Below are 24,221 nucleotides of genomic sequence, written 5' to 3' on the forward strand. Positions count from 1 at the left end.
TGCCTCAAACAATGTAACCCTCTTTAGGACAGGCCTGTCTAGGGGAGAAAGAAGGAGAGGGTATCCTACAGATTCTACAGTCTGGAATTTGGAAGTCTTGGTTTTTTCCTAGCCAGTAATGTCCAGACTGTCCGCCTGGAAGAGAGACTTTGCACCAAGACTCTTACTGATGTTTTCCCTCCCAGAGAAGTCTTAGATCCCACCCTATTTACTCTTCCTATGGATTAAGTAAATTCACAGGCTGCAGGTTCAGATGATGGGAGGAATTAAATCTCCCCTTCCCACTATAGAGTTTGGGACCTGCCTTATACCTGGACAATGGAATATCCATTCCCCAAAGTTGGGAGTGAAGTTCAGGACTGGAAGATATAGTGGAAAGTGTTCTGAATGGATATGAAAAACCTGGGTTCAGATCCTGCTTCTGATGCTTACCACCTGAGCCTCTGTAAAATGAAGGGTCCCTAACTGATTTTTTTTTTGTCAGCCACTGCTTTGGTAGTCTGGGAAAACCTATGTAGTTCCTTGTCACAATTATTTTTATATGCATAAAATAAATTACAAAGGAAACCAATTCTATTGAAATATGATTTTCTATTGAAAAATACCCCAAGGTTAAGAACCCTGAATTAGATGGATTAAATGGCCTCTGAGGTCCCACATCCTTTTGATAACTGAGGTTTGGGGCTAGAGGCCTCTCTCAGGGGCAGGTGCATCTACACACCTTCAGCCCCCTTATTCCCTGCTCATTTTGGCATCTTCTTTATGTGAACAGTAAAGGTTAAGTCACATCAGTGAGGCTGGGATGTTATTCATCTCAGCCCTAATTCTCCTTCCGAAGGAAATGGTAGGGTAGCTAGGTGGTATAGTGGATAGAGCACTGGCCTTAGAATCTGGAGGACCTGAGTTCAAATGTGCCTTTGATACTTACTAGCTGTGTTACCTGGGTAAGTCACCCAATTGCTTCAAAAAAAAAAAGAGGGAGAGAAGTAAATGGTTTTTAGATCCCAAGTTTCCATTAAAAAAAAAAAAGCCACATATTAGCAGCAAAGATCTGAGAACCTGTTTCCCAACTGCCATTTTGGTGGATTAAGTTAGAAATAGACTTCCTGACTGCAGAAGGAGGGAAGTATTCTAGTTGTCTCCTACCTTCAGTGTACAGGGTGAGCTTGTGCCGAACAAATTTCTCTGCGATGGTGGTTTGCTGGTCAGTGAGAGGCACTCGCATTCCAGTACTATGTGTTTGTTACTCATGTACATAGGTTCATTAAATTCTCAGGCGGAAGGCCTGTTATTAAACCATTATTTGCTATGAAGGGATATTATTACCATGTCATATTGTCACATTCCCTCTTAAAGGGGTCACTTTTAGAGACCCTTCGTTGAAGCAGTTTAGTTCAAGGGTAGGAGACAAGAGGCCTCTTCTTTGTCTCTCTGCTCTTTAGCTGCCTTACCTCCCCCACTACACACACACACACACACACACACACACACACACACACACACAAACACACACACACACACACAAACACACACACACACCCCTATTCCAATCCAACTCCCTTGACTCTGGGTCCTAGTCCTGGACCTGTCACTATTAGTGTGACCTTAACAAGTCATTTCATTTCTTGGGGCCTCTGTTTTCTCATCTGTAAAATAAAAGGATTTGATTAGATCAGAAGTGGGGAACCTGTGGCCCTCTAAGTCCTCACTTGCAACCTTTAGACTGAATCCAAACTTCACAGAACAAATCCCCTTAATAAAAGGATTTGCTCTATAATGCTTGGACTCTGTCAAAAAGTCACACCCAAGGACCTTCTGTGAAGTTTGGATTCAGTCAAAGGGTAGCACTTGAGGACATAGAGGGCCACATGTGACCTTGAGGTCACAGGTTCCCCACCCCTTGACCAGATCATAGATTTTGAGGTGAATGGAACCTTGAACTCTGTGTGCTTTAGCGTTCTCATTTTACTTATGAGGATGCTGAGACCCAAAGGAGAAGCAGTAACACTGGGATTTTAACCAGCAAAATGATTTCAATCCCTTCTATGTCTAAAATCGTGTAATTCTACTTTGGCCCCTATTTTCCTGGCTTTTTGTCCTTGCCTCATTGGTCTCTACTTCTGTTCCTGCCCCTCACCTTCATGGCTTTACCTCTCACTCCTCTTTCCTTTTAACCCAGGAACCTGAGGGGGCGTTCATCTTGAACCCCAGTATGATCCCTGTTTTGCCCTTCCCCACCACACACTCCCTCTAGTCTAAACCATGCACCCTGCCCCAGTGTCTCTCATTTTTCACCATGCTTTCACAAGGAGGTGATTTTCCCTCCTTACTATCCATTCTCAATTCGGATATTTGAAATCCTGCGCAACTGTGACCAGTGCCCACCCTGCCTCCCCCCTCTCCCTGTAGGAAATCAGCAAACGGGAAGATGCAGGTGGACAGTTAAGCTGTATTCAGCTGCCTGTCGACTCCTTAGGGGTAGGTACCCGTTCGGCATGACCTCTCCCCCTCTGTCTGACCTCCACCAGCCTTGTGCTTCCCTCCCACTACCATCCCTCCCGTTTTGGTGTTTCTCTGGTCCTTCACTCTTGCCTGCATTGGTGGTTGTGATTACCTCGGTGGTTTCTGTGGATGTCGTGAAGCTGACTTTGATTTTAAGTCCCTTCCCTCCTGACGAGCTCAAAGAGAAAGCTCTCCTTGCTAGGATCTTTCTTGGCTCTGCCTAGTTGATGGGGGAAAAGCCCCCCACCCATCCTCACCAGACTGTGAAGGAAGTGACTTAGAATCAAGCATATATATATGATATATGTGCGTGTGTGAGATACTACTGAGCCATTCAGGTCTTAGATGATAAAGGCCTCCCAGCCCCACGGCCCCTCACATGTCCCTCCTTCTCCCTTTATTCTTTGCCCAGGTTTTTGGTTTTATGGAGTTCCTCCTGTAAGCCGCTTAGGTTGGGGAAGGACCACTGGAGGAGGTGGGGAGGTTTCTGCTAGAACCATAGCCATGTTTTAATGCTACCTAAATACTAGGAGTATTAAGTGTTTCAGTTTTAATTCAAGCCCTTCTTGCATCCAGAAAAGCAAACAGGGAGCAGAGAAGTTCCTGTTCTGTGATCTCCCCTTGGGCCTATCCCCTCACTGTAAACATGGTGATCCCTGGGGGCTTCAAGGTGCAGGGAATGAAATTAAGGACTTAAGGAGAGAGAAGGAGAACATTAAACCAGGATCCCCAGGAGGCTCTGCCTCCTGGAGCAGCACCCCAGAGCTCCCACTTGATAATTAAAGGCCTTGTTAGGGATGTAAACTGAGTTAATGAAAATGTTCCCCTGAGATGCCAATTAAGCAATATTTATATCCTTATCAAAAGTAGCAATCAAGAATTTTTTTTAATAACTTAAGGACGAGTGTGCAATTACTGGGAAACCTACTGACCTGTTAAGAAGGGGAAAAAGGCCATCCCAGAGATAAGAAGAGGGATTGAGACAGAAAGGTGGCAAGAAAGGCAAAGAGAAAGCCCAGGAGCAGGCTGGATCTCAGGAATATAGGTCCCTGAAGTGAAACAATAAAAGAAACTACTTGGGATAGGAAGTACCTGCTATGTAGGGGCTGACTCTCCCTCAAGGATCTTACCCAGGCTTTGTTTGGGCAGAGGAAATAGGGAGCCTTGGAGGGGAGGGCTGAGGAAGCCCAGGTGGCCAGTTAAAAATGAGGTTCCATCTGCCACTTCAGAGTTCCAGCTTGTACACCACCAAATCCCACTCCCTTTCAAGCACAATCCAGTTCACCCACCTGAGGTCACTGGGAGCTGAGTTCCCAAATGATCCAATTCTGTTTGTGGCCATCTGAATTAGAAATGTTTTCCTCTGACTTGTGGCTGTTTGGGGTCAGAGGAGTCCATGTAATTCTGGCTCAGGCTGGCCCCAGGGGAGTCTGACTTTGTGAAAGCAGGGCCCCTGGTGTGAACAGATGCAGGTGCATGGCTCATGTTGTGATCAATAGTTCCTGTGGTGTGTATGTGTGTAATCCCAGGTGATTCCTGCCATGTTGAAAAGCCCCAGAGTCCTGACTCTCCCTTCTTCTCCCTCTCCCTAGGGAGATGCTACCAAATCTGAGTCGGAGACAGATTTCTTCTCACCAAGCCTGGATGGGAAAGGGGACAGGAAGAAGCATTTAGCCTGTGAGTGGTCCCTGCTCCTGGGCTGGGGAGAAAAAGGGAGACAGATGTATGGACCTTTGGGTGGCTCAAAAGGTAATTAGGATCTCTGTTCTCCTCTCCTCACCCCACCTCCAGTGATGTCCCTGGGAGAGCACCCAGAGCTAAGAAGGAGTCTTCTGCCACCCCTCATCATCCATACTGCTGCCACTCCCATGCCTTTGCCCAAGAGTGCTGGATTAGGGGAGGCTTCAGGCCCTGCTTCTCGAAGACCCAGTGGCAGTGGCTCCAACGACCCCAATGTGACCCATGAGATGAAGTCACCGGTAGGGCCATGTTTGCATTTGGGGTGGGGCAGTGGGCTGGAGGTGTGATGTTGGAAGGAAGAGGAGGGAGGGTCGTGGAAGTTCCATGCTCATGGTAGGTGACCAAAGAGAGTAAACAGGTAGAAAAGGTTTGGAGAGAGACTGGGGTCCTGGTGGAGAAAGTGGGAAGAGACTGGTAGAGATTGATATGAAGGGGCAGGAGGAGGATTACATGAATGAATGAATGAATGAATGAATGAATGAATGAATGAATGAATGAATGAATGAATGAAAATGTATTGAGGGCTTTGTATGTGCCAAGCATGATGCTAAATATACAAAAGCAAGACTGGTTCTGCCCTCAAAAAATTACATTCTAATGGGATAAACAACACATATAAGGGAACAGGCAATAAGAGGAAAGAGCAGAAGATTGGGAAGGAAACAAAAGAGGGGCTTCTGTTTAGTCAGCTTTAAGAGGAAGTGAGGCTGCCTAGACAATCCCCAGAGCGCTTCACATGGTAAAGACAATAGAGTTCAGGTACTAATCCTCTTAATTTTTGCAACAGTGTCAATTTCCTTCCCCTGTCAATTCATCTATTAAGTGTTTACAGTGTGCAAAGCCCTAGGCATTGAGGGACGTGCAAACTTTGTGAAGTTCATAGTCTAGATATAAAACTTGTACTGATTGAGCAGAATGGACAGGACCCAGAGTGAGTGACCTGGGCAGTGGGCTTGGTATTAGGAAGCCCGGGGCTAAAATCCTGCCTCAGACATTTATTAGCTGTGTGACTCTAGGCATGATTTCAACTATCTGGGCCACTGTCTCTTCATCTGTAAAAGGAGGAGGCTGGACTAAATCAACTTCTAGCTCTAAATCTGACCCCATAATTTACAGTACACATAAATTACATGGTAAATGCATTTGAGAGGTGCAAAACAAATGTTCTGTGAGTCCTGAGAGGAAGGTCATTGCTGACTGGGGAAAGATCCGGGAAGACTTCATGGAGAAGATGGCATTTGAGTTGGGCTTTAAAGAGGATGGATGGGAATTCAACAGATGATGAGGCTTGCCTCCTTCCTCCCATCTTCCATCTTTTCTCTTTGTCCTTCTCTGTTTCTGTGGGAAATGATGGTACACTGGATGGCAGGAGGTTGGGGATGTGATAGAGGCCAGAGGGGAGAGCAACTCAGCTGACCTCTCATCCCACTTGGCCCCCTCCCTAGCCCAGTGTCCGAAGCTCCCCCCACAGCCCCTGGAGTGCAACGAGCAGCTGGAACAGCCGACGGTCCAGCTGGAATAGTCTTGGCAGGGCTCCCAGCCTGAAGCGACGGAGTCCAAGCGGGGAGCGTCGGTCGCTGCTGTCTGGGGAAGGGCGGGAGAGCATGGAGGAGGATGAAACCTCAGATGAGGAACAGGCCAGCCGGGTGGGGAGTGATCCCCGGGCAGGTTCTCTGGACAGAGAAGCCAAAGGCTCATTTGACCTCCAAGACACTCTCCAAGTACCTGGGGTGTATCGCACAGCCAGCGGCCAGAGTTCGGCCTCTGAACACCAAGATTGCAACGGCAAGACGGCATCGGGTCACGCTGACCGACACCTGCAGCTGGATGAGCCCCAGCTAGAAGGAGATGATGCTGATGATGAGGGCAATATGGTGAGGGTCACATATAGGTGTGGAAGACAAAAGGAAGGAAGAGGCATGTTCTACTTAGAGATCAACCCCTCCGCGTCCTCCCCCACCCTTCTTCCATTTCCCCCACCACCATTTGGTCCAAAAAGAACGTTCTATTTCAGTCATTTCCCCAGTGGAGTCCAGCTCCCCTAGGATCCCAGATGGCAATGATCTCTTGGGTAGGATCTGGGCATCTTTTGATTCCTTTGGCCTGGAAGTTTCTTCAATGGTTGTGCCTTTTGTCCCTTTCCTCTGCTCTGACCCAGAAAATTAGGGAGCAGGCTTCATTTTGTGCCTGGACCTGTTAGCTCTGAGGTAGTTGGTGGATATGGATAGTTTTAGGGGCATATGTGTATGAATCTTTCATAGCCCTCCCTCTGTGCCTGAGAGAAACCAATCATTCATCTTTCACTGCTGATTTCTCCCCTCCCCCTCCCCCCATATTAAGTTCCCTAATTCCAGGGTAAGATGTTATTCATCACTCTGCCTGAACACTCCTTCCTTCAACTCTCGAAGTTCAATTAAGCTTGGGTATGGTGGGTAAGGACAAAGGGGTGTGATGGATGCTGGGGGCAGATCTCAGGGATGTTTGGAGTTCAGGATGAGTAGATTTGAATGGAATAGGATATGTTCCTTCTACCCAGGTGTATCTATAAACAAATAGATGTTATTGGGAATGAGGTTAGATAACTGACGTGTCTCCAAAGAATAATAAAAATGGAATCCATGGCTGATGCAGATTGCGGGGGGGGGAGGTGCAGAAGAGGGATATGGGAGAATAATGGAAATGAGGGACCAAGGAGGAGAGAGGAGAAGCAAAAGGGAGAAAATGGGAAGTGAGAACACCAGGAAAGGAGATAGGGGAGGGGGTGAGATGGGGGTGACAGTGCTAAGAGGATGGGAGAGGGAGGGGCTGAAGAGATGGGACAGAGGGGCTGAAAAATAGAGGGACTGAGAAGATGGAAAAGAGGGACTGAGGAGATGAGGAGAGTGGGGCAGAGGAGATAGGGAGAGAGGGGCAAAGGAGATGGGGAGAGAGGGGCAAAGGAGAGGAGTTGAGAAGATGGGGAAGGAGGGGTAGGAGGGAAAGAGGCTCTGAGAAAATAGGTCTCTTACTGAAAAGTAAGGGACACTGTCCCTTACTAGCTATGTAACTTTAAATCTCATTTTCCTTACCAATGAAATAAAGGAGGTGGAACTGGGTGGCCTACTAGACCTTAATCATTGATCCTAAAAATTAGAAAAGGGAAGACCTGAGACAATGCAGGAATCAAAACTGGGAGAATATGGAGGGAAGTCTGGACCTTGGTCCCTTCTTCCCTTCATAGACTGTTCTTTCTACAGAGCAAAGGGGAGCGAATAAGAGCATGGATTCAATCTTGGCTCCCTACCTGCTGCAGGGAGAGAGATACTTGGTCTGCCTACATCTTCCCTCCTCAGTCTAAGTAAGAAGGGACCTTGACCTCCTGGGGTGGCATTGTAGTACAATGGGAAAAGAACTGGCTCTGAAGTCAAAGGATTTGGGTTCAAATCCCACTTCTGATACTTAAATGTGTGACATTGAACAAATGACTTCACCTATATGGGCCTCTGTTTCCTCATTTGTAAAATGAAAGAATTGAATTAGCTAGCTTCCAAGGTCCCTATCAACTCTGCATTCCATGAACCTTTACCCCTCACCTTAACCTACTCTCATTTAATCATCTTGATAGAGCCCAGAATGAGTGGGGTCAGTCTCCTTCTACCAGCTCAATGTACCCTTAGCCTTAGGAAGATGAGGCCACCAAAGGAGTCTGACCACCCCAGGAGTAGGAAGTCCTCACTTGAATGTGATCCCTGTGTCTCTCTTTTTGTCCTGTGGTCACTCTCTGTCCTTGTCTCCCTCACTTTTCCATGACATACCTTTCTTCCCTATCTCTCTCCCTGTCTCTTTCTCCTATGTATGTCTCTATCTTGGGCCAGGTTCCGACTGATGTGCCATAAAATCATCACCCACAAGATGTTTGACCATGTTGTTCTGGTCATCATCTTTCTCAACTGCATCACCATTGCCATGGAGCGTCCCAAAATTGACCCCCACAGTGCCGTAAGTACTCCATCCCCACCCTTTCACCTGGCCCCCATTCCATATGCCTGAAGCAATCCCATGTCCTGGATTTCCCAGGATTGTCCCCATTTCAAATATTCTGTCCCATTGCCCTCATAAAACATCTGAAATGTCCTGGAAATTCTAATATTTTGGCAAGTAATAACTGAATTAATGGAGTCAGCAAATGTTACAATAAAAATACACATAAGTCACAAGAGACTGGGAGTTATAGAAAATGGATAAGTGCAGGTTGAAAGAATATTTGAGGGCAGCTGAAAAAAAATGTAAGCCTTCTAGCTCAGGTTACTTTTGCTACTTACATAGGAGACACACTTCTTGGGCACATGTCCTAGTGGTGGCAATTGACCATGACCTCTCTTGTCCCAAAGCCCCTAAGGCCTCAGATAGTGAGTTTTGCAAACTAACTTAAAAGTCTACACTATTGTGGCAGCAGAGAAAAGATGCTGGGCCATTCATATTCAGCTTGGGATTTGGAAAATATGGTCATTGTACCCACATCAAATGGTGTTTCCATTAAAAGGAGGGGTCTACCTCAGCCTTTTCCACATGGTCCCCTCAGCAGCACAGGGAACAAATACTTGTCATCATTACAATAGCCAGCATTTATGTGGTACTTTGAGATTTGCAAAGCACTTACATATGTGATCTCATTTGATCCTCACAACAATCCCATTGTTGAAAAGGGAGAAAACGTGTCTCCCTATCTTGGTGGAAAAGATAGTGTTTGTGTGAGTGAGTGCTTGTAGGAAAAGGTAGAAAAATAAGCATGTCTTTACCAAAGTTTGGATTTGTGAATGTGTGTGTGTGTGTGTGTGTGTGAGAGAGAGAGAGAGAGAGACAGAGAGACAGAGAGACAGAGACAGAGACAGAGACAGACGGACAGAGAGATAGAGACACAGGGATAGAGACAGAGAGACAGAGACAGGCAAATAGAGACTTCGAGACAGAGATAGACAAAGAGACAGAAATAGAGAGACAGAGACAGGCAGAGAGACACATAGAGAGAGGCAGAGGGGCAGAGAGACAGAGAGACGTAGTCATGGAGATAGGGAGAGAGAGATATAGAGACAGAGATCCAGAGGGACAAAGACATGGAAATAGAGACACAGACAGACAGTGAGAGAGGGAAGGAGGGAAGGAAAATGGAGGAGAGAGACAGAGACAGAGACAGAGAGACAAAGAGACAGAGAGAGGAGATGAAAGGAGGAGGAGTTGCTATTCAGTTTCTATATCCTCTCATTTCATTTTGGTTTTTCTTAGCCCTGCCCTCAGGCTTTAAGTGTTCCTAATTTGAGGTCAGTCAGGAGGGATGCCCAGGAATTTTAGGCCTAGTGGTGGTGGTAGTGAGGACTCTACCCTGCTTAGACTTTCTTGGCAGGATAGATGAGCGGTGGTCTGGGCTCCAAAGATGCTCCCTCTGCCCGATGGTCTGATGTCCTGGGGGAGTTCCTTGGCTGACTTGGAGAAGGCCAGTCTCCTCCCTGCTCTGCATCCAAGGCCCAGTGCCCATGTCCACAGGTTTTCAGGGAACAATTTTGTTCAACTCCCTTCCGGAGTCTTGAAAATGCTACATTCATTAGCCCTGGGCCTTAAATTTGGAGGTGATTCCTTCTTTCTGGTAACTTCAGTTTTTGTCTGGGTTGGAGGTGGGGAGAGGCTAGAGGGGTAGGAGATAGTTGTCTGGTTTCTGTTTTTAGCATCTTGTATGTCTTATTTGAATGTTGCCAAAGTGGCCACCACCACCCTCTTCCCACCATTGTTTAAATTTTGGATACCACTCCAGCTTCTATTCTCATTAGGGTGGAAGCTGCCAACCAGAGGGGTAAGAGTAAGCCTTGGGAATTGGAACATTAGTGACAGAGAAGTTTGTCAGGGCTCTGGGACTGGGGAGGCAGGGATTGACTCAGGTGTGTGTCCCAACCCCAACATCCTCCTTCTGCAAATACAGCATTCTCTTATCCCTGGGAGGGGCCAGGTGATAGTGAAAGGAGAGAAGTCAAGGTTGCTCAAGGTGGAGCCAGGAGCTGAGTGGACCATACTGTGGGAAGAACACAGAGACTCTCAGGTTCCTTTTCCCTTGGGCTGAACCTCAGGCCGTTTTGCACCCATTATTCATCATCGAAGGACAAAACTCTGGAGACACCAATCTCCTTCTCATCTTTGCTCTCCTTTCCAATGTATTGCCAATATTTATTTCTCTGTCCTTCTCCCCAAGACCCCCTTCTTCCTTTCCTCTTTTCCCTCCTGCTTCTCCCTCCTCCCTCCCTTTCCCCTAGCCCCTCTGTTATCTCCACTGACCTCTTCCCCTCCCTTCCCCCCCCCCCTTCCCCCTTTCCCTCATCCCTTTCTCTTCCCTCCAACACCTGGTCTCTGGTCATTTGTCTCCCTCTGTCCTTTCCTTTCTCTCTGTTTCCATTTCTTCCATCTCCCTAATAGAGTCAATCCTTGCCTTATGAATACCAAAGAGAGAGCGTACATTTCTTTCATGTGTACTCTCTGCCTTTCCCCATCCCCGAAATTGTATAGTGAGTCCCAGCTGGGGTTGTAGCTCTTCTCTTTTGATGGGCTTGGACCAGGATCAGGGAAATAAGGTGTCAGCCAGTCAGTAAGCATTTATTAAGCACCTACTGTATGCTAAGCACTGCGCTAAGTGCTGAAGATACAAAGAAAGGAAGCTCTAATCTTATGGGAGTAACAACAAAGCAAACAAATATGGACAAACAAGCTACCTCCATGATAAATGGAACATAATTAAGAGGTAAGACTAAAGTTAAGATGGATTGGAAAAGGCTGTGGTGTGTGCGTGTGTGTGTGATGGAAAATAAGAGCCACAAGTGAAGTTAGAGCTTGCTTTCTCTTTATAGATAAAGCTGTGTGAGTGACCTTAAACAAGTCATTTCCTGTCTCTGGAATGAGTAGATTAGACTAGAGTTGTTCCAAAGTCCCTAGCAGCAATAACATTCTATGTCCCTGTTACTTAAGATCTTGAAAGTAGGGCTCAAGATTCCTTCATTCTGATTTTGGCCCTATTACTAGCTTATTTTCTCCCTGGACCATCAAGGATATGCTAGTTAAGTTTAACAACCAGTTCTCCAAAAACACATCTAGACCATCAACAAAACAATAAATCAGGATCTGATTTGTTGTAGCCTTTATGAATTTCTGAAGTGTAAATACTTACACTGAAAATCCACTTGGTTATTTGAACTGGTTCCAGCATAGCCCTGACTACAGTTGAGAACCAGGCTTAGGAGTAGGGTAGGAAGTTGTGTCCATGAAGCTAGTGGTCCTATATTGGTCTACCAGGCTGGAAAGTGGGGAACCAAGTGAAGAAGTTTGGGAGAAAAGGATGGTGACCTTTGTGAATGGTTGTAACAATAATGGTATTATTCTTCTGAAATTTCATTTTTAGGAGAAAAAAAAGAACACATTTGCTTTCCAGCACATCTGTATTAGATATGAGGTAGTTTGTGTATGTCTGTGTAAATTTTTATTGGTGGGGTAGCAAAAACAAAAATACTATTCTCATTGGACAAGGGCTCCATGTTGTAGTTAGACCAGTGGATGGAGCACTGGTCCTGGATTCAGGAAGACCTGAATTCACATCCAGCCTGAGACATTTCATGACAAGTCACTTAACCTCTGTCTGCCACAATTTTCTCAACTGTAAAATGGGACTTTCCAGGATTGTTGTGCAGATCAAATGAGATAATATTTGTAAAGCATTTAATATGGTGCTTGGCACATAATAGATGCTCTAGAAGTGCTTATTCCATTCCTTTCCCCTCCATCAAAAATTTCTCTCTCAACTTTTCTTTCTCAGGAGCGAATCTTCTTGACTCTTTCCAACTATATTTTCACTGCAATCTTTCTGGCTGAGATGACAGTGAAGGTGATGGACAGATAGCACAGATTTGGGACTGGGTGGATTATTGGGGTGGGGGCTCAGGGAAAGAGGGTACAGTATGATGGGGCAAAAAGTGGTAAGGGAGAAGGGGACTCTGGGCTTGTGTGAGCCTGTGGTTGTAGGACAAAAGGGAGCAAGCTGAGTTGGACTGGGAAAGAGACTTGGGATAGGTAGTGGACTGGTTGCAACAGGAAGAGTTGAAGAAAAGGTAGATTGGTTGGATAGGGAAGAGTTGGAGGTTGGGAAGTTGGTGGGGGCAGATTTGAGGAAGAGGTCAGCCTGAGTTGAAATAGTTGAGGGGAGGGAAGAATGGTTTGGGGGAGGTCACGGGAAAAGACTAAATAGAGTTGGGGGAGGAACAAACTAGATTGTCCAGAGGTGAAGAATTGGGAGAAGCAGACTGAGGTAAATAGAATAAAGTTGAGGCAGGGGTAGACTGGGCTTGGTACAAGAGATTTTGATGGAGGGAGCAGACTGTTGGATGGGGGAAATGGAGGAGAAGGGCAGACTGGGTTGAGTCAGAAAACTGGGGGAGGGAGAAGCTTAACCTGAATAAAAGAGAGTTGTGAAGAATGAGGCAGATTATGTTGAATAGAGGAGAGGGGGAAAGAGAAGGGTTCAGTAGAAAAGATTTGGGAGAGGGGTAGACAAGGACATAAAAAGACTGATGGTTGAACATTATTGGATAACTGGGTTCACAGGTAGTAGCCTTAGGCTGGTGCTTTGGGGAGAAGGCTTACCTTCGGAGCAGCTGGAATATACTGGACGGGCTGCTTGTGCTCATCTCTGTCATTGACATCCTGGTTTCCATGGTCTCAGATAGTGGTACCAAGATTCTGGGCATGCTTAGGGTGCTTCGGCTCCTCCGAACACTCCGACCACTCAGGTAACAACCTCCCCCCCAGAAAGTGTGACTACCTTTCCCCAGGAAGTGTGACTATCCTCCCCTCAGGATAACACACCCTTTATTCAAGAGATGAAACTACCTTCCCCAAAGTAACATCCATCCCTCAGGAATGACTACCTTCTCCCTAAAGTGGTTATCTGAGAGAACTGACCCTTCCTTCAAAGGATGAACCCACCTGCCCACAAGGTAACACCCTTCTTGTAAGACTTTTGATTCTCTCTCCCCCAACTCCCTCCTTAGGTATGATTTCTCTGTCTCCTTTTCTAAGGGTCTGTAACAACCCCCAAAGTTACTTCTCCCCCCGTCCAGAGACATTTTGGCCCTGAGAACAAGCCTACCTACGATTCTACTTACCCTTCACACACTTCAGATAATAAATTTATTTGTGTGCTAGAAGGATAAATAGACCCATCCAGGACAGGGGTAGGTGGGCTGTGGCTTAGAACGAAGTGCTCTGTGTCGGAGAGTGCTCTGCCTCAGGGATTGGGGACAACTGAGTTTCCAAGAAATGTCAAAGGAGAGGAGGAGGGCAGAGTTCCTGATGTGGGATCAAGCCTTCTCCCCTTCTAGGTCTGGATCCTCTTTGCTGCCTCAAAGACTTTCCTTCTTTTTATCATTGCTGCTACTTCCTCATTCCCCTCAGGGTCATCAGCCGGGCCCAGGGGCTAAAACTGGTGGTGGAGACCCTGATGTCATCCCTGAAGCCCATCGGAAATATCGTGGTCATTTGCTGTGCCTTCTTCATCATCTTTGGCATCTTGGGAGTGCAGGTTAGGAGGGCTGAGGAATTGGTAGAGTGCAAAACTGAATGAGAGGGATTAGGGGCCATCTGGTTACAAGGGACATCAAAGGGAGATGGGAAAATCTTCAGGAAGCTAGGTCAATTATAGGGGTGTCCTGGGACTCCCACCACTGCCATTTTCTTCTTCTCTTCACAGAGGGCATCTTCTTCCCTTTTTCCTTCCCCCATTGTTCCCTTTGAGAATCCCATGGTGAGGTTGGGGGAGAAAGGAGGGATAAGTATGGAGTTTGGACATTCTGGGGACCTAAAGGGAATCAAGATTTCAGAGGTGTCCCTTTGCATAACTATTCCCCAAGCTCAAGCAATGAATCCACTTAGCAGATCCAGGACCAGCATCCTTTCCCTTCTATTATACTCCTACCTAGGAGGGTAGGAAGGGTAGGAGGCCAGGCTGGGGATCAGGAGCCTAGACAGCTGGGCCCAGTTAGCTGCAGGCGCAAGCCTCAGACGGGACAGGAAGTGGAGGATGGGGCTGGGGGGGAAGTGTTGGGGAAACTTGGCCCCCAGCCCAGAAATGGAACTTTGCTTTGCCTTGGCCCCAGGATTGGGAGATCCTGACAGGGGATAGCAAGACCAGATGTGGGTGGGAGCCATGGATGGAGGAGCAGGGGAGGGGCCATGGAGCAAAATAATAGAAGCTACACATTGCAATGAAGCAAATTAGCTTTAAAAAAAATGCCTAAGCCTCATTTCCCAATTCCTAATCAAAGCCCCTGACTCTGGTTTTCCTAGTTAGGACCATCTGGGTGGCACCAGGGCTGGGGTTGTTCATATAGGAGCTGAAGTCTCCCAGATGACTGACCCCCTTCCAACATCACCCCCTCCTCCCAGCTTTTCCCAGGGTCATTCTCTAAGGCCAGTTATCTCCTGATCTCTTGTTAGTGCTCTGGCCACAGGAGGTGGGCATTGAAATTCATCTTCTAATCACGGAAGCCACACAATGCTCAGACATCACCCCATACCCCACATCTGCTCCCCATCTCCTGATATTTAGCAAAGAATCAACCACATTTGCACCCTTACTCTCTGTACAGGAATGGAGACCCATTGCAGAGGGTCCAAGAGCTCCCATTCACCCCTTTCATTTCCTTCTCAATTCCCTTTTTAATCTATCAGTTACTGCCTTCTTTCCTCTCCCATCACCCCTCCTTTAAACAACCCATTCCTTAATTATCCCTTTGCCTTCATTCAGTTGCCTCCTCCCCAAATCACCCTTTTCTCTCACTTGTGCCTTGATCAGTACTTCACCACTACCCCTGTACTCCCAATTACTCTGAATCATATCAGGGAGGCCACAGACCAAGTGGGAGGTCAGGATTATGATGGAAGGTGGGGAGGTGGGTGGATGTTCAGAGCAGGAGTTGGGGGAAGGGTAGTACCATCTTTGTGTTTTCTTGGGTTCAGACTCCAGCCACTCCAGAGACATTGCTTTAGCTTTCATGAGGAGGAGGAGGAGGATGCTTCTCCTTCCCTAATAATGGGTTCCTCCCTTTCACCATTAGTCTCATCTGTGGAGCTGAGCTGAGCTGAGGATGTGGAGGGGAAAATCTTTGTGCTGCTTTGGGTGCTCACAACTTCTCTCTCTCTCTCTCTCTCTCTCTCTCTCTCTCTCTCTCTCTCTCTCTCTCTCTCTCTCTCTCTCTCTCTCTCTCTCAACATACGTATGCATCTCATTCTTTGAGGACAGCTCTTCAAAGGGAAGTTTTTCATATGCCAGGGTGAGGATACCAGAAATATCACCAACAAGTCAGACTGCACTGAGGCCAGTTATCGGTGGGTCAGACACAAGTACAACTTTGACAACCTGGGTCAGGTGAGCACTGTGGGAGAGATGAGACCATGAAGGGAGAGCTCAGGGAGGTTGTTCAGTTGTTTCAGTAGTGTCTGACTCTTGAGGTTTTCTTGGCAAAGATACTAGAGTGGTTTTCCTTCTCCAGCTCATTTTATAGATGAGGAAACTGAGGCAAACAGGGTGAAGTGACCTGTCCAGGGTCACACAGCTAGTAAATGCTTGCGATCAGATTTGAACTCAGGTCTCCCTGGCTCTAGAACCAACACTCTATCTACTGCCAGCAACAGGATTGCCCCCAAGAGCTTGGCTTCTTTCCTTTTAGATCCTCCTGTTTTGTTTCTTCTATGTTACCTCCCCCATGAGACTAAATTTCTTGAGGGAAGAAACCATTTTTGTGGGATTTTTTTTTTTTTTGCTTTTAACTTTTCAGTATATTCCTATCACTTAGCACTGTACATACCACATAGTGCTTAATAAATACCAGTTGACTTGACTCTTCTCCCCCTGCTGATATGAAAATTTTATGGGTTTCTAGTACCCATGACCCTGCCTTCTTGAAGCCAGGAGATATACAGAGATTTCAGTGATGGTCCCATTAGCCTCCAAGTCTTGGTCTACAGAATGGAGAGGCCTCCCAGGCTCTGGGATGTTTCTACAAGCTGGCAATCAATGGGATTTATATAGTCAGGGAATTGTTGCTGATATTTGAGGATATTTTGGTGTGAGATGGAAAGATTTTGGCAAAAGGAGACTTATGGAGGCACCCTGTGTTCCTGACATCCCTCTCTCTTTCCTCGGTTAGGCCCTCATGTCCTTGTTTGTTCTGGCTTCTAAGGATGGCTGGGTGGACATCATGTATGATGGGCTGGATGCTGTGGGTGTTGACCAGCAGGTAGGTGGATTGGTGCCAGCTGGTTCCTTGTTTTCTAAAGTCTCTTCATGATGGGTCTGGGTCCCTTTGAATTCCAGGTTTAGTAAAACCAGGCAGTAGGGATGGAAGAACCCAAGACAACAAAGCCTAAGGTAATGAAATTAATAGAAACAAGGTCCTAGTGTTATTTTTAAAAAGAAATTAAGCAATTCCTCTTAAGAGATTTAGTCATTGGTGCTACAGGCCAGTGATCTGAGGGCAAGGGTGGAGGGAATTTTTACTTCCCATCCTGTCTACTGCAAAAGCCTCTAGGCTTCATTTAAGGATGGACAAGGTTCCCCACCTAAGCCCTAGGCTCTTTCAGCCCTGCGATCTCTGCTTCCTACCTATGTCTCCCGCCTTGCTCCCCAGCCCATCATGAACCACAACCCCTGGATGTTGCTGTACTTCATCTCCTTCCTGCTCATCGTAGCCTTCTTTGTGCTAAACATGTTCGTGGGTGTGGTGGTAGAGAACTTCCACAAATGTCGGCAGCACCAGGAAGAGGAGGAGGCCCGGCGCCGAGAAGAGAAGCGGTTACGTCGGATGGAGAAAAAGAGAAGGAGTAAGGAGAAGCAGATGGCTGGTCGGTAGTCTTTCCACATCTCTCTGAATCCTGCTTGTATCTGGCCTTGGCCTAGTGACCTCAGGTGGTGGAGGGCAGAGGGGAGGAGGCTCACCTCCTTCCCACCTTCTCTCCTTATCACCTTGAGCATGTCTGCCTCCAGAAGCCTGCATGATGGAGACTAACTCAGCCCTGCCAGAGGGGATGACATCCCCAAAGGGGCCTGCATGGTTTTCAGCATCTAGTCTCTATGCCCAGCCCCATCCCAGCCAGTACAGCATTTTAAACAATGCCAGGTGAGACCTTCACTGTCTCTCCCACCTTACTCCTGTTGATGGGGTGGAGAAAGATACTTCACTCTTGGGTTTCCTGACACCTGCCAGTGGAGACCCTAGCTTAGCCCAAGGGTGGGATAACATGAAAGGGGTGGAATTTAGTAAATGGTTTAGTTTGCCCCAGTTTGTCCAAGAGCATGTGAGTACAGAGTGAATCTCTGGTTAGTCTCCAAATTGATGGGATGAGGCAAAGACCCAGACCCTCCCTCCTCTCCCTTCCCTTCTAAACTGTCTGACTTCTTGACCATTTCTTTTTTTTTATCTTTTCAAGTTTTGGCCCTGGACCTGGGTCGGAGGTCAGAGCAACTTTCCATATAGTCCATGGCCCATCAATCTGGGATTATAATTTCTCCTTTCCTCTCCTGCTGCTCAGCCTTCTTTGTCTCATTACCTTGAAATCCTCTCCTTCCAGCCCTTCCTCAAAATACACACTATTGTCTCTTATAAAACCCCCTCCCTGTCCTACCCTTCCCCTATTCTGACTGGCCATTTGTGATCTCTGAGCACTAAACCCTTTCCCCAACCCCTTTATACTCTGAAATGGCTTTCAGAGTAAAGGGGCTTCATCTTCTGAATGAGGAGATCACATTAAACTGATCTCTGAGGTTTCTTGTATCTCTGAGAAAATGATCTGGAGAGAAAGACAGGTCTAGGTCTCTGCTTCTTGGCATATATATATCGTCTTCTCATTTCTGTCTGCACGACTTTCTATCCCTGCTTGTATGGGTTGTTGTTTTTTCCCTGTATTACTCTTTTATCTTAATGAATCTGTCTTTCTAGGTGATGTCTCTTTCAGTAGGTGTAAAAGTAGCCTGCTCATATCTACGCATCTTCCTGTTTCTTCCCCCCTTTAATGTGTGCCTCTCTGTGTCTCAGTATTTCTTTCTTACTCCATTTATATCTCTGCAATACTTAACCTTGTTTCTGCTTGTATGTGTGTATTTTTTTTTCTGTGTTACTCTCTCTTTCTCTGAATGTCCCTGCATTGGTGCATGTCTCTGTCATTATTGATATCTGTCTTCCAACTGTCTTTTTGTATTTCTGTCTTTTTTTTTTCTAATCTGTTTTTATCTATCTCTTGGTGTGTTTCTCTCTCTGTCTCTCTCTCTCTGTCTCTGTCTCTCTCTGTCTCTCTCTGTCTCTCTCTGTCTCTCTGTCTCTGTCTCTGTGTCTCTGTCTCTGTCTCTGTCTCTGTCTCTCTCTCTCTCTCTCTCTCTCTCTCTCTCTGTCTCTGTCTCTCCGGATAGATTTTTCTGGCCTTATGTGACTGTCTAATCTGTATATGCCTCTTTTTCTGTCCCCCAAATTAACAAGGGATTTAGACTTCTCAGAGTTTTCTCTGTGATTTGTTGGAATGTGAATTTTCTAAGATGACTTAGGGGATTCTTTGCCTCTACTTTTTTAGTCCCATCTCTCCTCACTATGTCAGAGGGGCCAGGAGTAAAGGACAATAATGTTGGGGACCTAAATAAAAGAGCTGGGAAGATGGAGGTGAAGACAGGTGCTATTTATTGAGAGTTATAGAAATTACATGAAATCTTCCAGCCTGTGACCAGTCCTAGCACTGGGGAGGAGATGGGAAATGAGGTTCCCTAAATAGCATCTGTTCATCACCTTTTCCTTCACTTCCTCACATCCTTACTTAGCTGGACAGGGCATGTTCAGTCTGGGTTCTCAGTGGAGACGTCTGAGGCCAACTCGATGCATTGTCCCCCAGTGGCAATATTCTGACTCTAACCTCCCCTCCATTCTCCTCCTTGTTTCCCTCTGCCAATGAATTTCAGATTTATTTTTCAGGATAAACGTGTGGCCCCTACACCAGTCTTGCAGAACTGGAGACCAGACATAATAGCTAATCTCACATTTTACTGAGATACAGGAGCCTTGTTCTGACTCTTCCCTTCTAAAGGCCTCATAGAGCTGCTGTTTGCTCTGGAATGCCTCTGATAGCCAGACAGCTGCTGTCCCTGTCACGGTGGTTCTGATAGCCTGGAAATCATTGCTTCTCCCTGGTTGTCTCTGATGACCCAGAAAATATGGCTGTTGTCACGGCACAGCTCCCTGCAGTTCAGGGAGCTTCTGCTCACTTGTGATTTAATATTGTGGGTGAAGACTGAGTTTGTGGGAGTTGAGGTCAGAGATGATGCTTGAAGTTAGTAGTTGGAAGGGTCAGAGGTAAGGTCAGGGTGAAGAGCAAAGATCAGACAAATCAGAGGTGAGATTAATAGTTGGGGTCTGAAATAAAAGGTTAAGGTTAGGAATTGGGATTAAGGAATGAGGATTGAGGTTAGGAGCTGGGGCAAGGGGGTAAGATTTAAAGTTAGAAATTGGGGGTTAAGGTGATCAGAGGTGAAGGTTGAGGTTAGAATTTAGGCCATGGGTGAATATTAAAAAGAGGAGTTAAAGTCACATGAGGGTTGAGGTGAGGAGTTGAGATCAAGAATGAGTTTTGAGATTAGGAACTGGGGTCAGGGTTAAGAACTAGAGTCAGTACTAAAGACTGAAGGTAGGAGTTGAAACCAGAGGTGAGATTTGAGGTCAGAAGTTGGAATGAAGAGTGGGGTTAGGATTGGGATCAGGAGTGAAGAATGAAGATAGGAATTGGGATCAGAGATATCCAGATTCGGGTCTGGGGTGGTCAGTATTTCCAGGGCGAGAACTGTCGTTCTGTGCCCAGCCGGTGCCACCAGGTCCACTCAGTGACCAATGTCGTTTCATTCTTTTAGATCTAATGATGGATGATGTAATAACCCCTGGCAGCTCTACCAGCGCAGCACCAGGTACTGCGGCTATTGGGTAGTTGGTCCAAGTGGCATGGCCTGGGGGATATAACTGACCTCAGGCTCTGCCTACTTCCCAGTTCCTGTCTCATTACATGGATTTGTCATTTGCTTTCTCTCCATGACACATCAATCTCATACTTGTGGGATGGGGGGGGGGGGGCGGAGTTGAAGGATCCCCATATACCCAAGAAGGCACCATTTGAAATCCTAGGTCTTATCTGACAGAGCTTATGCTCAGTTGGGCAGGGCCTGAGGACCTAGGTGAGGCCATATCCCCAACCTCTGCCTTATACCTCTAAACTATCAACCTTCCCTGTTTCCCAACTCCTCCACTACCACCCTTGGCTTTTCAGCACAGTGGCAATTATTACAGCTTCAAATCTCTCTATTCTCCTTTTGTCTGAAAAAGAAGAGACTTTGATCTGAGGGAGCATTATGAGAGGAGAGAGGATTTGTTTTTAAAATGTAACAATGAATAATTTAACAGACACATTAGTAGTCAGGAAAACGCAGTCTCTACGTCAAGGCTACAAACAGCAGGAAATAGATCAAGACCTGAGTTAGCCAAGATCCTCTCCCCTCTGAAGGCCAAAGATTTGGGAGAAGGTCTAGGCCATTGGTTGGAGACTGTGTCTTTGGGCGCCCCTGGCCGGACAGTGTCCTCTCTCTACCATTTGAGATATGGCTTCCCTTGCTCTCCTCATCTCCAATACACCCATGACATCTCCCATGAGGTTTCAAGCAGCTGTGTGCCAGCCCCTAACCCTAGCCATGCTCTCCTGTGTCACTGCATGCTTTTTTCCCTGCACGGACTCACAAAAGACTTACTTCATGTGTATGTGGCTGTTGGGTCAGTGCCCCATGCCAGGGAAAAGGGTCTATGATAACCCCAATGTGGAACCACAGGGAATTAGGTTAAAAATCTATCTTTTAGGGCTTACTGATCAACCTAAAGTGAAACAGCCCAAATGTCCATTTTGCATACAGTATCTCAGTAACACCCCCTTAACTGCCTTCACCTTACCATGGTCAGTGTTGTATATCTCATAATTATGGTGCTGATGGTGACATGTCCAATATTGAGTGGAAACCTTTCTGGAATCATCAGCTGTACTTTGTCTCTGGGTCCCCTGGATCCATATGTGATCATGTTAGGATCCCAGATCCTTATCATGCTGTGTTTGAGGGGAAGAATGGAAGACATGGGCAGTAGGAATACTATCCATGCTGTCTTGAGTGGTCTAAACCCTGACACATTCTCATTCTCTCTGTCTCTCTGTCTGTCTCTCTCTCTCTCTCTCTTTCTCTCTCTCTCTCTCTCTCTCTCACACACACACACACACACACACATACACAGTTATACATGAGCTCATATGCATACTGTCATTTAGCCCAAAATAGGGGCTCACAGTAGTCCTATTGCTACCCTATGTATAATCTTAGACACCCACTGTTCCCCTGCCTGCTTACCTTGTTTCCTTTGAAGGCCTTTGGTCTTCTGTGATTCAAGTAGATGCATTATGTATGACCCAAGCAGAGGGTCCAGACAAATGGACAACCCCCACCTTCCAGTCTAGTGTGATTGGTGGATGTCCAAAATTTCTATTCTCTGACATGGTTCTGATTCCTCTTCTACCTATATCCAGGCTTCCTCCCAATAGGAAGGCCTCTTAGACCCCAAAGTGAAAGCATCAGTTCAGTGACTGTCTAGGGTAAAGAGGGGACTGGAGAAGTGAATTCCTTCCCAGGTATCAGCAGATGGGGAGGGAAGGAAGAAACAACAGTGACTAGGGCCCCAGTCTTTTGCTAAGTAGATTTGGCTATAGACAGATGAGGACTGTTTGGTTTGTAGCCAATTTGGTTGTAGGCAGTGTACCCCACAGCCATTGAGTGCCCTCCTCTTACTTCCCACCACATCACCATCTCAACAACCAGACCTGGTCAAAGGAGCTGAATGTGTGATCCATCCCATGTGGGGGCCTATGTCACATATCATATGACTCCTTTCCTCCCCAATTTCCACCTGGTTTTGCCCTTTCACCTGGTCTGTACTTGAAATCTATTCAATGATAACCCCAACTAACCCACTGTGCCTGTTGCCCTTGGTCCTGTATTCTTCTCTCAGCCACCCAGTCCTTGGGTGGGTTGTGCAAGGAGGGACATGAATGGGGGAGGTGCCCCACTTCCCACCTTGCGGATATGTCTGATATTTACTGAGCCTGCTTTGACTCATGCAGCTAGAAGGGGGCATGGGGACAAGGGAGAAAGGCATGGACCCCAGGATAATTCCCAATGAACTAAGGATTTTCCCAGTGACTTGAGGAAGAGTTCCCCATACCTCTCCCTCCTTCCCCCTCCCCTAATCTCCCTGGGCTGTTATGGCTGAGACAGTAGCTTCCAATGCAACTTAATTTGTGGCCCCCTGACAAGGTAATCTACATTTACACTAATCTGCATGCCAGGCATGTGGGGGATGTGCCACCCCCTGCCCCATGTAGCCAAGAGAATGCTAAGCAGGGTTGGATCACCAGGGCTGCCCTTCCACGTGGGCTGCCCACAGGTGGATGCCTCTGAGGGTTTGAGTCTAAAAACGACTAAAGAATAATAATAAAATAAAACCCCACAACCTGTCAGTAGCTTGGGGAGGGAGTGGGGAAAGGGGTTGAGAGGGCGTGTGCTGAAGCAGGAGAATAATTTCACTGGGAATCAGGGGATTATGGATTCTATCCCCAGCTCTGCTCCCTAGCTAGCAGTGTAACTTTGCACAGGCCACTTCAGCTCCCTGGGCCCCAGTCTCTTCCTGTATAAAATGAGTGGATTGGATTAGATTATTTCTAAGGTTTCTTCTAGCTCTGACGTTCTAGGTTTTGATGACCCTGAAACACCAATGAAGGGTTTCTAGATGTTTCTCCATGTTAGGTTTTGGGGGGGGTGGTAAGAACGGGGATAGTGAGGGGGAGACAGGGGAGGCTGCCTTATGAATGCTTGGGATGGTTAGTGATCAACCCTGCTCTAGGCAGACACCCCTTCTCCTGCTTAACCTTGCCTCCCTGGCCTTATTTGGGGGTGAGGGAGTCTTGGAGGACTTACCTATCAGGGGCCCCTGACTGTATCCCAGTGTGGCTCTCACTCAGAGGGATAGAACCAGAGCAGAGGCAAGGGTGGGGACCTCTCAATTTGGCCAGTAACACTGCACATGAATTAAGCCTATATAAGTATTCAATTTGGGGTAAAGAGATGGGGAAGGTGCCCTCCCTTCCATCCTCCAGTTCCCTTCTGCATTGTCTCAGCTAATAATGGGGCTAATAAGAAGACAGTGTTTCTAGCTTAATTGTATTCAAACATTTTGGTTAATTCCCCATTCATATTTTAGCATAATGGGATCGGGTGCTCTCAGCTTTTATGGAGATTAATGTAGAGCCAGAGAGATCCCGCCTCTTGAGCTGCATAGCTCAACTCCCTCCCAACCCTTGCAGAAATGGAAGGAACAGTCCTCACTTGTCTCCAGTCAACTCTCTTTTATCCACCCAATGGAAGATCCAAGGCTTTGTTGTTCCCAGCCCAGATAGACCTACCCCACCTCCTCCTCTCCATTCCCCCTAAACTGACATATCTTTCCTCAGGGAGATACTGTCTTGAGTCAACCATCACTTAGAAGATCAGTCTTCAGTGCCTGAAAATAAAACAAAAAAATCATAATACAGCCCCAAATTGAAAAGACAAATCCTAGGATGCTTTGGTTTGGGGGGAGAGGGGAAGGCAAAGATTATTTGCATCATTGCTTTTTCACATTAGTCTAGATAACTGAGAGTTGACCTGTGAGAATTAAGCTTGTTTTTTGTTGCTGGGCATTCTCCCTCCCCCATGGAGAATTTTAAGTCCTGACTCCTTTTTATAGTCTTCATCTAGGTCCCACCTCCTTCCCTTTCCTGTTTCAGTCTATCCTTCTGTTAAATAACCAGAGCAAGGTTAGGGT

General features: G+C 46.7%; 1 protein-coding gene across 16 annotated transcripts in view; it reads left to right on the top strand.

The window, feature by feature from the left end:
• The window catches only part of LOC140528648 (voltage-dependent T-type calcium channel subunit alpha-1G-like), a 107,661-nt gene that overhangs the window by 42,685 nt on the left and 40,755 nt on the right, over positions 1–24,221 (top strand). For 8 of the 16 annotated variants that reach the window (XR_011975235.1, XM_072646677.1, XM_072646676.1 and 5 more), the window contains exons 13-25: positions 2,410–2,478; positions 4,095–4,179; positions 4,294–4,481; positions 5,688–6,116; positions 7,479–7,579; positions 8,097–8,220; positions 12,068–12,136; positions 12,853–13,037; positions 13,702–13,828; positions 15,548–15,673; positions 16,455–16,544; positions 16,935–17,148; positions 20,189–20,242. Coding sequence is in view for 15 of the 16 variants with exons in the window: in XM_072646677.1 (XP_072502778.1) it covers positions 2,410–2,478; positions 4,095–4,179; positions 4,294–4,481; positions 5,688–6,116; positions 7,479–7,579; positions 8,097–8,220; positions 12,068–12,136; positions 12,853–13,037; positions 13,702–13,828; positions 15,548–15,673; positions 16,455–16,544; positions 16,935–17,148; positions 20,189–20,242 (1,861 nt within the window). In the remaining variant the exon portion in view is untranslated. The remainder of the gene's footprint in view (positions 1–2,409; positions 2,479–4,094; positions 4,180–4,293; positions 4,482–5,687; positions 6,117–7,478; positions 7,580–8,096; positions 8,221–12,067; positions 12,137–12,852; positions 13,038–13,701; positions 13,829–15,547; positions 15,674–16,454; positions 16,545–16,934; positions 17,149–20,188; positions 20,243–24,221) is intronic. The other 8 variants (XM_072646679.1, XM_072646678.1, XM_072646688.1 and 5 more) reach the window with 3 other exon arrangements.

This window comes from Notamacropus eugenii, chromosome 2 (genome assembly GCF_028372415.1).
Source record: "Notamacropus eugenii isolate mMacEug1 chromosome 2, mMacEug1.pri_v2, whole genome shotgun sequence".
NCBI classification, from domain to species: Eukaryota; Metazoa; Chordata; class Mammalia; order Diprotodontia; family Macropodidae; genus Notamacropus; species Notamacropus eugenii.